Genomic DNA, 13402 nt, shown 5'->3' with positions numbered 1-13402 from the left:
TATGATGTCTTATAACACCATTGGAAAGGCTCTACAGAGCCTTGATTCACTGGAGTACCTATTTCTGGTGTTATCGTATGATTTATGGATAGACACAGATCTCTTAAATATTGTCTGCAAAATATCCACACTAAAGACACTCATCCTGTTTGGTGTCAATGCCAACCTAAGTGAAATAATGCCAGCTTGTACTCAGCTTACCAACCTGGATCTATCATATAATAAACTGACTGACTTGTCTAATGCAATGAAACAAATGACACAACTGAGTCACTTAAACCTCGCTGTCAACCGCCTTTCCAAAGTGCCAGACGATGTTAAGAATCTCTCCATGCTTCAAATCCTCGACCTGAGTAGCAATTATATTAATGATTTAAGCTGCTCAGACTTCTTAAATTTAACCAGACTCACACACCTTCATCTAGATTACAACCTCATCACTGAACTCAAATCGTGTGTTTTTCAACATTTCACTTTGTTAAAGGTTTTAACTGTGAATCATAATTTTATTTGTACATTTGGCGACACGTTCAAGACTGGCATACTACATGAACTAGAATCATTGGATTTAAATAAGAATAATGTCCAACGTCTCAACGAAGGAGAATTCATGAGTCTGAAATCACTCAAGCACCTAGACATGGACCTTGACCTATTTTTTAACGAAGCCTACTTGGAAGGACTAGATGAGCTTGAAACACTAGGTCTAAATTTAAATGTCAACTTACAAATAACGTCTTCATCTCCCAATGAGTTACAATGGCAAAACTACAATACCACCTTACTGCAGAGCATGAAGAACTTAATGATACATTTCAGTCCATTCATGTATATTACATATATGGTATGGCACATTCTCTCAGATATGAAGAATTTGGAACATCTGAATATTGTCCATGGTGAACTGTACCCACACTTCTTTAAATATGTACCACAGCTGAAGACTCTTTCCTTAATAGACTGTAATCTCAATTCCCTGGATTTCCATTTCCTGGCACAAGCCAATCTGACTAGACTCTCTCTGCTAGACCTGAGCCAGAATCAGTTGACGGTGATCAATGTCTCTGTGTTCAGTTTCCTCCCTGCTCTCAGGTTTATTAAAATGAAAGACAACCCTTTAGCTTGTGATTGTTCTAATGCTGACTTTCAGCAGTGGATGCAGAACAACAACCAAACACTGGTAGTTGACGCTCACCTCTACACTTGTGGCTTTCCTCTGGATAAAAAAGGAACCAGGTTTCTGGACTTTGATATCCATTCCTGTTTGGTGAACACTAGCTTCATCTGCTACATTTCCTCCACTTGTGTGATTGTGCTAACTCTGCTCACATCCTTCACCTACCACTTCCTGAGGTTGCATCTTTTCTATGCCTACTACCTCTTCCTGGCCTTCCTTTATGATGCCAAGGAAAGAAAGAAGGGGTCTCCTCAGCGCTACGATGCCTTCATCTCCTACAACGTTCACGATGAGCTCTGGGTTTACAGAGAAATGCTACCAGTGCTGGAGGGAGAGCAGGGCTGGAAACTCTGTCTGCACCACCGAGACTTCCCACCAGGTACAAACCTCTGTCTCTAAGTAACACTGTCATTTTTGAGTGGTGCAACCACTCCAAGGAATAGCTTTGTCCGTGTTCACCTATGTGTTCACCTATGTGTTCACCTATGTGACTATGAGCACCAGTGGTATGACTATTAGTACCAGTTGGGGCGCTGTTGTGCCAGAAACAGAGAGAGAGAGATAGTGCTGCACTGTTGCCTGCTAATGAGAGAGAGAGGGGGGGGGGGGGGGGGGGGTTGCAACACTCAGTTCACACGGGTGTGATTTTTGAAATATGTCTATCTCTTTCTGTCACCAACACAGGTAGGGACATCTGTCTGAAAAACTGTGTTGTTTGTGCCGTGTTAGTATTATTATTACAATATGTGATACTATGTGTGAAGTGAAATAGTTTTTTGGATGTAGTTTGAATAAATGCTTGTATCATATTTTGTTTCCAGGTAAACCCATCATAGAGAACATTACAGATGCCATCTATGGCAGCAGAAAGATCATCTGTGTGATCAGCCATCATTACCTGGAGAGTGAATGGTGCACTAGAGAGATCCAGATGGCCAGGTGGGGGCAGTAATGCTGATGTCATAGCCCAATGATTCATTGGATTGTTTTTTATTCATTTAGACCCCTTTATTTGCATTGTAGACTAGTATTGCTTGTGTTATGAAGATATTTTAATGAGACTGTGTGTTATTATACAAAGTGTATACTGTGTGTATACAGTATATAGTATCTGCCCTGTGGCAGGTCATTATAAATAAAACTGTCCATACAACTTGACAGAGTGTAAATGTCCTCTGGTCTCCTGTGTGCAGCTACCGTTTGTTTGATGAACAGAAGGACGTGTTGATCCTGGTGTTTCTGGAGGACATTCCAGCCCACCAGTTGTCTCCCTACTATCACATGAAGAGGCTGGTGAAGAGACAGACCTACCTGAGCTGGTCCCAGGCTGAACAGCACCCTGGACTGTTCTGGCAGAACCTACGCAGAGCTCTGGACACACCAGACGCTGATCTGGGCTTGAATGAATAATCTATGGAACTGTATTACAAATAATAGACTACTGTGTTGCCAATTACCTAAATAGTTTACTGATAAGATACTCAGAGGTTCAGTGTCCAGATACCTAAACTATATTCTCCAGACTGAGTGGCTTAACCACCGAAACGTTGCATTCATTTGTCTTACCTGCTGCGTCCTAATAAGCTATTGGCACTCTGGCTATTGGCGTGTGCGGCCACCTTCTTGTTTTTTCAAGATTCCCTCAGTACCATTCCTCAACCTCCACCCCTCCCTTCTTTGTGAATAAATAGGCTACCTGTTGATGCTACTGACGTTTTCTTACAGATATGTATATTGTATTGTATGTATCCTAGATGTATGGTGAATTGAGTACAATGGATCACAATGGAAACAATACCCTGAGGCATTATCCTTTTTAGCATAACCTATGACTGTACTACCTGTACTGTTAACAAACTTGTTAATAAAGTAATCAATCAATCAAGCAATCAATCAATTTAAGCTGGGATGAAAACAAGTCTGGGGTCATTCCATTTGGTAACACATTCATGGGTTAATTGTTTACGTGTTGCGCTCCCCGCCCCGCGATAATTGCGCTGGAAACCTTGACCTGTCCGACTTGGGGCCTCAGCACCAGAACTAACAAAAGAGAGAACAAATGCATTAGGGAATTCGTAGACAATACCGGTTTAAACACATTTCCACAATAAACAGTGTCTGATCAGGGCATTCCCAGTTCACATAACATAATCAGAATGTTTCTTCCTTTGATCAGTGGTTGGTCAGTGTTGAAAGTTGAAACTATATTCAGGCAAGGCAAAACAGCAGCGTGGCTTCCTTTCACCTTGCCCTGGAAACACAAGCCACAGTGTTTCCACTACCAGGCCATTTCAATAAGGCGTAAGTTAAAGTCCATTATATTACACAACTAGGAACATCTATACAAACAAACAACCCGAGAAGGGGTGTGGTGCCGTCCGTGCAGAGACGGACGGTCGCACACACACAAAAAAACCCAGAGACAAACGGTCAATTTCATCATGACCATACCAGTCTATAACAATATACATTGACTACAGGCACGAGAGAGGCTTAGCGTTGAGCATAATGAATCAAAGGGATAATTGTCATCAAGGACCCGCTGTGGGACTGTGTGGCATGCTGAAGCCCAAAGGGCCAGCTCTGTTCAGGAACAACACACACCAACTGAGGAGAATCTAACACAGGCAGAGTGTGTGCTGCTTAAATACCGCAAGCAATCAGCTCACCTCTCTGATTATTGGGAGGAGGATGGGCAGAGTAGAAGCCAACGCCCTAATCCATCCCCGCCAATTTCATCGTCGCCCCGACGATGACACAACAATACATACAGTACATAGTGAGCATATACCGCAGACAAGTTAAAGTATATTATAATCATACAACACCACACCGGAGCACGATGACTGAGGCTGTATATACAGTAAACTGATGTGGGTGTCTTTACGTCTGCCCCACAGTATTAACACTGCCTAGCACAATACTCTCACTCGCACAACACATTCACACAATAACGGGGCCCGAGGCTACACTGATATGGGAGGGCTTTATCACTACAACCCACAATTCCCCACACAATCCCCTCATTCACACAACACAGCAGTGGCGTGCACAGACATTTAGAGGGGCAGGTGCTCAAGTGAAAAAGGCCACCTTGTGCAGCGTGTGGAACCGGCTGGTTGCCTTAATAGTGTAGATTTTGGGGCCTAAATAATATATTAGAAGCTTTTTTATCAATAATTGATCAATGTCACCATGGTCCACATACTGTACATTGTACACTGTACAATCTTTTTTTTCTTGTTTTTTTCTCAAAAGGGCACATTGCCAAAAGGGCAATGTGCTCTAGCACATGTCTATCTGTGCACGCCACTGATCCACAGCTACCTCCATATTCTACACTATCACATCCCCCCGTGAGGGGTGGATCCCTCCGCCTTGGGTACAGGACACAGACATGGCCATTGCCCATGTGCACTCTAACCTCAATCCCAGACAACCCAAACAGAGGCCTCGTTGAAAGGAGAAGTTGCAGGGAAGTGGCCCATTCAAGGCTGCCACCTCCAACCTCCCTTAGGACTGACAACACCCCCAATCAAACCTCCCACCACCCGGTCCCTTGACGGGAGAGCCTGGGATCGCACAAGTGCTAGTCAAGACATCACCAACCTTGAGGAATTGCCTATGAATTAAATTAAATTCCAGCATCTGTTATGTGGATACAATAAAAAACATCTAAAAGTTGCTCAGCACCTGAAGGTGGGCAACAATCCTCTGTCCAGCTCCTTGCTGAGTTTACACTGATAGTGTCTGTTCTAGTTCCACTAAAGTGAAGACTTATTTCTGCATCCTCAGAAGCATCTGGCTTGCATTTGTTCTTGCTAAGCATATTTCTGCATTTTTAGGGTGCTTCCTCTTTCACCAATTGCCACTCTGTGTTATTTCTAAGGTCACGTGAGGTGTAGCTGAGCTGTGGTCAAATGGACTTCATTCCTGGCAGAGTAAAACACTGGAAGGATGGTTCAGGACAGGTAGGATTCAATATAACAATTCCTGTGTCCACTTTTCTGTGTTATATTGTATATAATATGGATAGCCTAATATGGATTAACATGTGCTGTTAATGTTAAAGAGCTGAACCAGTCAAGGTTTTTACTTCTGGCTCTTGACATTCTGTGTATATAAATGCATGGATACTTTAGTAGTTCTTGTCATTAACTGCCATTCTTATTGAAACACTCTGGAAAGAAATGACATTCAAAATTGCACTCAAACAAACTCAAATTGTAGCTTGAGGAGGGCTTTTAATGATAATGTGAGTTATAGCGAACATTACCAACAATGGTAATGTTCATTTACATTCTGTATTTTCTTTTAATAAAGATATATTTTGGTCACTTGTTCTTTGTAACATAGATTTCTATTTATCTTGACCACAAATACAGAATGTTGTTTTGACAGATGCTAGGTCAATTGTAAAGGAAACATGAGACATCATGTGGAATATACACGTATATTATGGTATATAATCTATTAAAGTTAAAGATCAAATAAATTGATTACTGTAACGTATCCTCTTTAGATCACCAATGCTGAACAGTGTTGCCACCAACCAGTGTCCTGACAGTTTGACCCTGAAGACAGCCATGATGCTACAGACAGGAAGCTGCCATTGTTTCTCCTTCTTATTTCTGTTGTTCACGCTTCATCTTAGTCCCACACTGGCTTACTTCCTGAAAGACTGCACTATTCTTTACTCTGACAATTTCACTGCTGGTGTTTCAGTGGATTGTAATTTTTGTGGTCTCGTTAGCATACCAGATGACATTCCCAGAAACGTTGTATCATTAACAATAATCCACAATATTATAAAAGAGATACACAGGACATCTTTTTGCCATCTGTCAAATCTCACAGATTTGGACCTGAGTGAAAATTTAATAACTCATGTAGATGACATGGCTTTTGTTCCTTTGGTGCAACTTAAAATGCTCTATATGGACCATAACTACCTAAAAACACTGACTGATAATATGTTTCAGGGACTGTCTAACCTCTTGACACTACAATTACATTTTAACAATATCAAATTCATCAACCCTGCTGCCTTCCAGTCACTCACCAACTTACAGGCACTAAGTCTGACATCAACATCCAATCAAATGACAGATATCATTACCATCTTACAACTACCAAGCTTACAGATGCTGAACCTCACAAATAATGAGTTAGAGTCTTTTCAGTCAAAATATCTGCCATTAAACATGTCCTCTGAGCTCAGGGAGTTGAGAATTAGTTCAGAGTCAATAAAAAAGTTTAGCATCACAACAGATGTATTTCCACATCTTAAGACAATCGACCTGTCAGACTGTTGCAATGAGAATGAATGGGAGTGGGACATACCAGACAAGTATTTTCTAAGGAATATAACTACGGTGTATTTGACTAGTTTGATTATGTCTTATAACACCATTGGAAAGGCTCTACAGAGCCTTGATTCACTGGAGTACCTATTTCTGTGGTTATCGTATGATTTATGGATAGACAGAGATCTCTTAAATATTGTCTGCAAAATATCCACACTAAAGACACTCATCCTGTTTGGTGCCAATGCCAACCTAAGTGAAATACTGCCAGCTTGTACTCAGCTTACCAACCTGGATCTATCACGTAATAAACTGACTGACTTGTCTAATGCAATGAAACAAATGACACAACTGAGTCACTTAAACCTCGCTGTCAACCGCCTTTCCAAAGTGCCAGACGATGTTAAGAATCTCTCCATGCTTCAAATCCTCGACCTGAGAAACAATTATATTAATGATTTAAGCTGCTCAGACTTCTTCAATTTAACCAGACTCACACACCTTCATCTAGATTCCAACCACATCACTGAACTCAAATCGTGTGTTTTTCAACATCTCACTGTGTTAAAGGTTTTAACTGTGAATCATAATTTTATTTGGACATTTGGCGACACGTTCAAGACTGGCATACTACATGAACTAGAATCATTGGATTTAAATAGGAATAATGTCCAACGTCTCAACGAAGGAGAATTCATGAGTCTGAAATCACTCAAGCACCTAGACATGGACCTCAACCTATTTTTTAACGAAGCTTACTTGGAAGGACTAGATGAGCTTGAAACACTTAGTCTAAATTTAAATATCAACTTCATAAAAATAACATCTTCATCTCCCAATGAGTTACAATGGCAAAACTACAATACCACCTTACTGCAGAGCATGAAGAAATTAACGATACATTTCAGTACATTCGTGTCTCTTACATATATGGTATGGCACATGCTCTCAGATCTGAAGAATTTGGAACATCTGAATATTGTCCATGGTGAACTGTACCCACAGTTCTTTAAATATGTACCACAGCTGAAGACTCTTTCCTTAATAGACTGTAATCTCAATTCCCTGGATTTCCGTTTCCTGGCACAAGCCAATCTGACTAGACTCTCTCTGCTAGACCTGAGCCAGAATCAGTTGACAGTGATCAATGTCTCTGTGTTCAGTTTCCTCCCTGCTCTCAGGTTTATTAAAATGAAAGACAACCCTTTAGCTTGTGATTGTTCTAATGCTGACTTTCTGCAGTGGATGCAGAACAACAACCAAACACTGGTAGTTGACGCTCACCTCTACACTTGTGGCTTTCCTCTGGATAAAAAAGGAACCAGGTTTCTGGACTTTGACATCCATTCCTGTTTGGTGGACGTTAGCTTCCTCTGCTACATTTCCTCCACTTGTGTGATTGTGCTAACTCTGCTCACATCCTTCACCTACCACTTCCTGCGTTTGCATCTTTTCTATGCCTACTACCTCTTCCTGGCCTTCCTTTATGATGCCAAGGAAAGAAAGAAGGGGTCTCCTCAGCGCTACGATGCCTTCATCTCCTACAACGTTCACGATGAGCTCTGGGTTTACAGAGAAATGCTTCCAGTGCTGGAGGGAGAGCAGGGCTGGAAACTCTGTCTGCACCACCGAGACTTCCCACCAGGTACAAACCTCTGTCTCTAAGTAACACTGTCATTTTTGAGTGGTGCAACCACTCCAAGGAATAGCTTTGTACGTGTTCACCTATGTGTTCACCTATGTGTTCACCTATGTGACTATGAGCACCAGTGGTATGACTATTAGTACCAGTTGGGGTGCTGTTGTGCCAGAAACAGAGAGAGAGAGATAGTGCTGCACTGTTGCCTGCTAATGAGAGGGAGGGGGGGGGGGGTTGCAACACTCAGTTCACACGGGTGTGATTTTTGAAATATGTCTATCTCTTTCTGTCACCAACACAGGTAGGGACATCTGTCTGAAAAACTGTGTTGTTTGTGCCGTGTTAGTATTATTATTATTACAATAATTATGTGATACTATGTGTGAAGTGAAATAGTTTTTTGGATGTAGTTTGAATAAATGCTTGTATCATATTTTGTTTCCAGGTAAACCCATCATAGAGAACATTACAGATGCCATCTATGGCAGCAGAAAGATCATCTGTGTGATCAGCCATCATTACCTGGAGAGTGAATGGTGCACTAGAGAGATCCAGATGGCCAGGTGGGGGCAGTAATGCTGATGTCATAGCCCAATGATTCATTGGATTGTTTTTTATTCATTTAGACCCCTTTATTTGCATTGTTGACTAGTATTGCTTGTGTTATGAAGATATTTTAATGAGACTGTGTGTTATTATACAAAGTGTATACTGTGTGTATACAGTATATAGTATCTGCCCTGTGGCAGGTCATTATAAATAAAACTGTCCATAAAACTTGACAGAGTGTAACTAAATGTCCTCTGGTCTCCTGTGTGCAGCTACCGTCTGTTTGATGAACAGAAGGACGTGTTGATCCTGGTGTTTCTGGAGGACATTCCAGCCCACCAGTTGTCTCCCTACTATCACATGAAGAGGCTGGTGAAGAGACACACCTACCTGAGCTGGTCCCGGGCTGAACAGCACCCTGGACTGTTCTGGCAGAACCTACGCAGAGCTCTGGACACACCAGACGCTGATCTGGGCTTGAATGAATAATCTATGGAACTGTATACATACATTACAAATGATCGACTACCGTGTTGCCAATTACCTAAATAGTTTACTGATAAGATACTCAGAGGTTCAGTGTCCAGATACCTAAACTATATTCTCCAGACTGAGTGGCTTAACCACCGAAACGTTGCATTAATTTGTCTTACCGGCTGCGTCCTAATAAGCTATTGGCACTCCGGCTATTGGCGTGTGCGGCCACCTTCTTGTTTTTTCAAGATTCCCTCAGTACCATTCCTCAAACTCCACCCCTCCCTTCTTTGTGAATAAATAGGCTACCTGTTGATGCTACTGACGTTTTCTTACAGATATGTATATTGTATTGTATGTATCCTAGATGTATGGTGAATTGAGTAATATGGATCACAATGGAAACAATACCCCGAGGCATTATCCTTTTTAGCATAACCTATGACTGTACTACCTGTACTGTTAACAAACTTGTTAATAAAGTAATCAATCAATCAATCAATCAATCAATCAATTTAAGCTGGGATGAAAACAAGTCTGAGGTCATTCCATTTGGTAACACATTCATGGGTTAATTGTTTACGTGTTGCGCTCCCCGCCCCGCCCGCCGCGCGATAATTGCGCTGGAAACCTTGACCTGTCCGACTTGGCGCCTCAGCACCAGAACTAACAAAAGAGAGAACAAATGCATTAGGGAATTTGTATACAATACCGGTTTAAACACATTTCCACAATAAACAGTATCTGATCAGGGCATTCCCAGTTCACATAACATAATCAGAATGTTTCTTCCTTTGATCAGTGGTTGGTCAGTGTTGAAAGTTGAAACTATATTCAGGCAAGGCAAAACAGTATCGTGGCTTCCTTTCACCTTGCCATGGAAACACAAGCCACAGTGTTTCCACTACCAGGCCATTTCAATAAGGCGTAAGTTAAAGTCCATTATATTACACAACTAGGAACATCTATACAAACAAACCTACCACTCATTTAGGGGCAGCCTCCAGGCACACACAAGGGGTAGACAACCCGAGAAGGGGAGGGGGGGCGGGGGGGGGGGGGGTGCCGTCCGTGAAGAGACGGACGGACGGTCGCACACACACAAAAAAACCCAGAGACAACCGGTCAATTTCTTCATGACCATACCAGTCTATAACAATATACATTGACTACAGGCACGAGAGAGGCTTAGCGTTGAGCATAATGAATCAAAGGGATAATTGTCATCAAGGACCCGCAGTGGGACTGCGTGGCATGCTGAAGCCCAAAGGGCCAGCTCTGTTCAGGAACAACACACACCAACTGAGGAGAATCTAACACAGGCAGAGTGTGTGCTGCTTAAATACCGCAAGCAATCAGCTCACCTCACTGATTATTGGGAGGAGGATGGGCAGAGTAGAAGCCAACACCCTAATCCATCCCCGCCAATTGCATCGTCGCCCCGACGATGACACAACAATACATACAGTACATAGTGAGCATATACCGCAGACAAGTTAAAGTATATTATAATCATACAACACCACACCGGAGCACGATGACTGAGGCTGTATACAGTAAACTGATGTGGGTGTCTTTACGACTGCCCCACAGTATTAACACTGCCTAGCACAATACTCTCACTCGCACAACACATTCACACAATAACGGGGCCCGAGGCTACACTGATATGGGGGGCCTTTATCACTACAACCCACAATTCCCCACACAATCCCCTCATTCACACAACACAGCAGTGGCGTGCACAGACATTTAGAGGGGCAGGTGCTCAAGTGAAAAAGGCCACCTTGTGCAGCGTGTGGAACCGGCTGGTTGCCTTAATAGTGTAGATTTGGGGGCCTAAATAATATATTAGAAGCTTTTTTATCAATAATTGATCAATGTCACCATGGTCCACATACTGTACAGTGTACACTGTAGGCCTACAATCTTTTTTTTCTTGCACATTGCCAAAAGGGCAATGTGCTCTAGCACCCCCTAGTGTCTATCTGTGCACGCCACTGATCCACAGCTACCTCCATATTCTACACTATCACATCCCCCTGTGAGGGGTGGATCCCTCCGCCTTGTGCACAGGACACACACATGGCCAGAGACACATGTGCACTCTAACCTCAATCCCAGACAACCCAAACAGAGGCCTAGTTGAAAGGAGAAGTTGCAGGGAAGTGGCCCATTCAAGGCTGCCACCTCCAACCTCCCTTAGGACTGACAACACCCCCAATCAAACCTCCCACCACCCGGTCCCTTGACGGGAGAGCCTGGGATCGCAAAAGTGCTAGTCAAGACATCACCATCCTTGAGGAATTATCTATGAATTATTAAATTCCAGCATCTGTTATGAGGATACAATAAAAACCATCTAAAAGTTGATCAGCACCTGAAGGTGGGCAACAGGGCCTGTCTAACCTCTTGATACTGAGATTGGATCCAACTCAACCCTGCTGCCTTCCAGTCCCTCACCAATTTACAGGAACTAAGTCTGACGTGCTACACATCCTAACTGATGAGTTAGAGTCTTTTCAGACAAAAGATCTACCATTAAACATGTCCTCTGAGCTCAGGGAGTTGAGAATTTGTTCAGATTCGATAAAAAAGTTCAGCATCACAACAGATGTATTTCCACATCTTAAAATAATCAACCTTTTACACTGTTGTAATGAATCTGGATGGGAGTGGGACAAACCATTCTCTATATCTTTCTTATACTGTATTTACAGACATCTGTCTGTCTCTTTATGTTAACAACGCTTATAGAAAAACGGTTGTCTTTAGGATGAATTATTATTACAGTAGACCTATCATGTGATACTGTGTATATATGTCTCTCAAGACGTTTTGAACGTGGTTTGAATTAATGTTGGTATGTTGTTTCCAGGTAAACCCATCATAGAGAACATTACAGATGCCATCTATGGCAGCAGAAAGACCATCTGTGTGATCAGCCATCATTACCTGGAGAGTGGAGAGTGAATGGTGCTCTAGAGAGATCCAGATGGCCAGGTAGGGGAGACATTTCTCTGATGTTTCACTGCAAATCCATGGAAAAAAGTATGAGGGACACATTTACACACAGCAGCACAATGTGTGTTAAATGCCGACTTGACGGTCATTATTTTGTATGTTTTATGGAATATAATATTAGATGACGAATGAATGAATGAATAATAAAAAAATAGTATGTTTTTATTATTATTATGAATAACAGCAACCAATCAACTGCAGCTTCATTCCGTCCCCACTCCCCCTAACTTCTCCCTCCACCATCAGAAACTGGCTGATGAAACATTTTTAAACAATGAAATCCTTTTGGTTCAATAAAGTTTTCCTCCTTTTAACATCAAGTGTGACCGGATCTCCGCTTTGTTCTATAATGAAATCCTTTCATTGGGATATGTCTATGATTTTCATGTTGCCATATTTGGTAACGCTTTTAGAAAAGCAATATTAAGCCATGCAACACTGTGGTTTACTGTCTGTGACCTGTGACGTTACAACAGCTATAGGAGGCTCTGAACTTAAGCACTGTGCTCCGTCACTTCTCATTTGGGTAAACCACAGCCTCTTGTGGATTACTGTAGTACCTTGAATACGGAATACTCCACACAAAAGGTTACGGTATCAATATGCGGGTTGTTTATTTCTGAAGTGTCACATAAACACTGCGCCAAGAATATTTCACTTCCTCCCAAGAGGTCTCACTGTCCAGTCCTAGTCTGGTACGCTTGTGCCACCTCTTGGCCAGGTCACGTAACAACAGTCTCTGACATGCCCACAACATATTAACAATTACATTGCTGAACTGCCGTGTGTGGATGTAGAACAAGTGAACAACGTTAAGAAGAACTAAAGATATGGGTGTTGTAAACAAAACACTGAGGTGGATCACAGTGCTATATGGCTCAGACCCGTGCGTCGGCCTGGCGAGTGCTACCTGCGCATGGCTATTGCATTAGAGGAATTGAACATTCACTCACTGAATGTGTGTTTTCTGTTTCTGAGAATGTGTTTGTTGATGATACCTACTATCAGAATATCCTCTTCATTTCGACCATGGTTCCTTTATTCAGGTCTCACGTATAGACTGCAATCAATGTCGAATGGTTTAGAGTTCTGATTCGGATTACAGTTCAGGTTTTAGTCTAAAGAGTCAACCAACACTTAACATTTTTAAACTTCAAAAATGGAACCTACACAGCCTCACTTCCTGGACCTTTTACTACTATGGGCTGCTTTCCCCCCACAGCGCCCCCTATG

General features: G+C 42.2%; 2 protein-coding genes across 2 annotated transcripts in view; one reads left to right on the top strand and one right to left on the bottom strand.

The window, feature by feature from the left end:
• Nucleotides 1-13402, bottom strand: part of LOC310873990 (A disintegrin and metalloproteinase with thrombospondin motifs 2-like) — a 344256-nt gene that overhangs the window by 104495 nt on the left and 226359 nt on the right. The gene's annotated exons all lie outside the window — the stretch shown is intronic.
• Nucleotides 7729-9160, top strand: LOC310873295 (toll-like receptor 13; the record flags this gene model as incomplete). The annotated part of the gene is made up of 3 exons (XM_083785642.1): nt 7729-8128; nt 8568-8685; nt 8944-9160. 3 exons carry the CDS (start codon nt 7729-7731, stop codon nt 9158-9160), a joined length of 735 nt encoding a protein of 244 aa, XP_083641768.1.

Source organism: Protomyctophum parallelum (genome assembly GCF_964188405.1).
Source record: "Protomyctophum parallelum genome assembly, chromosome: 16".
NCBI classification, from domain to species: Eukaryota; Metazoa; Chordata; class Actinopteri; order Myctophiformes; family Myctophidae; genus Protomyctophum; species Protomyctophum parallelum.
This window is presented reverse-complemented; position numbering and strand designations above follow the sequence as displayed.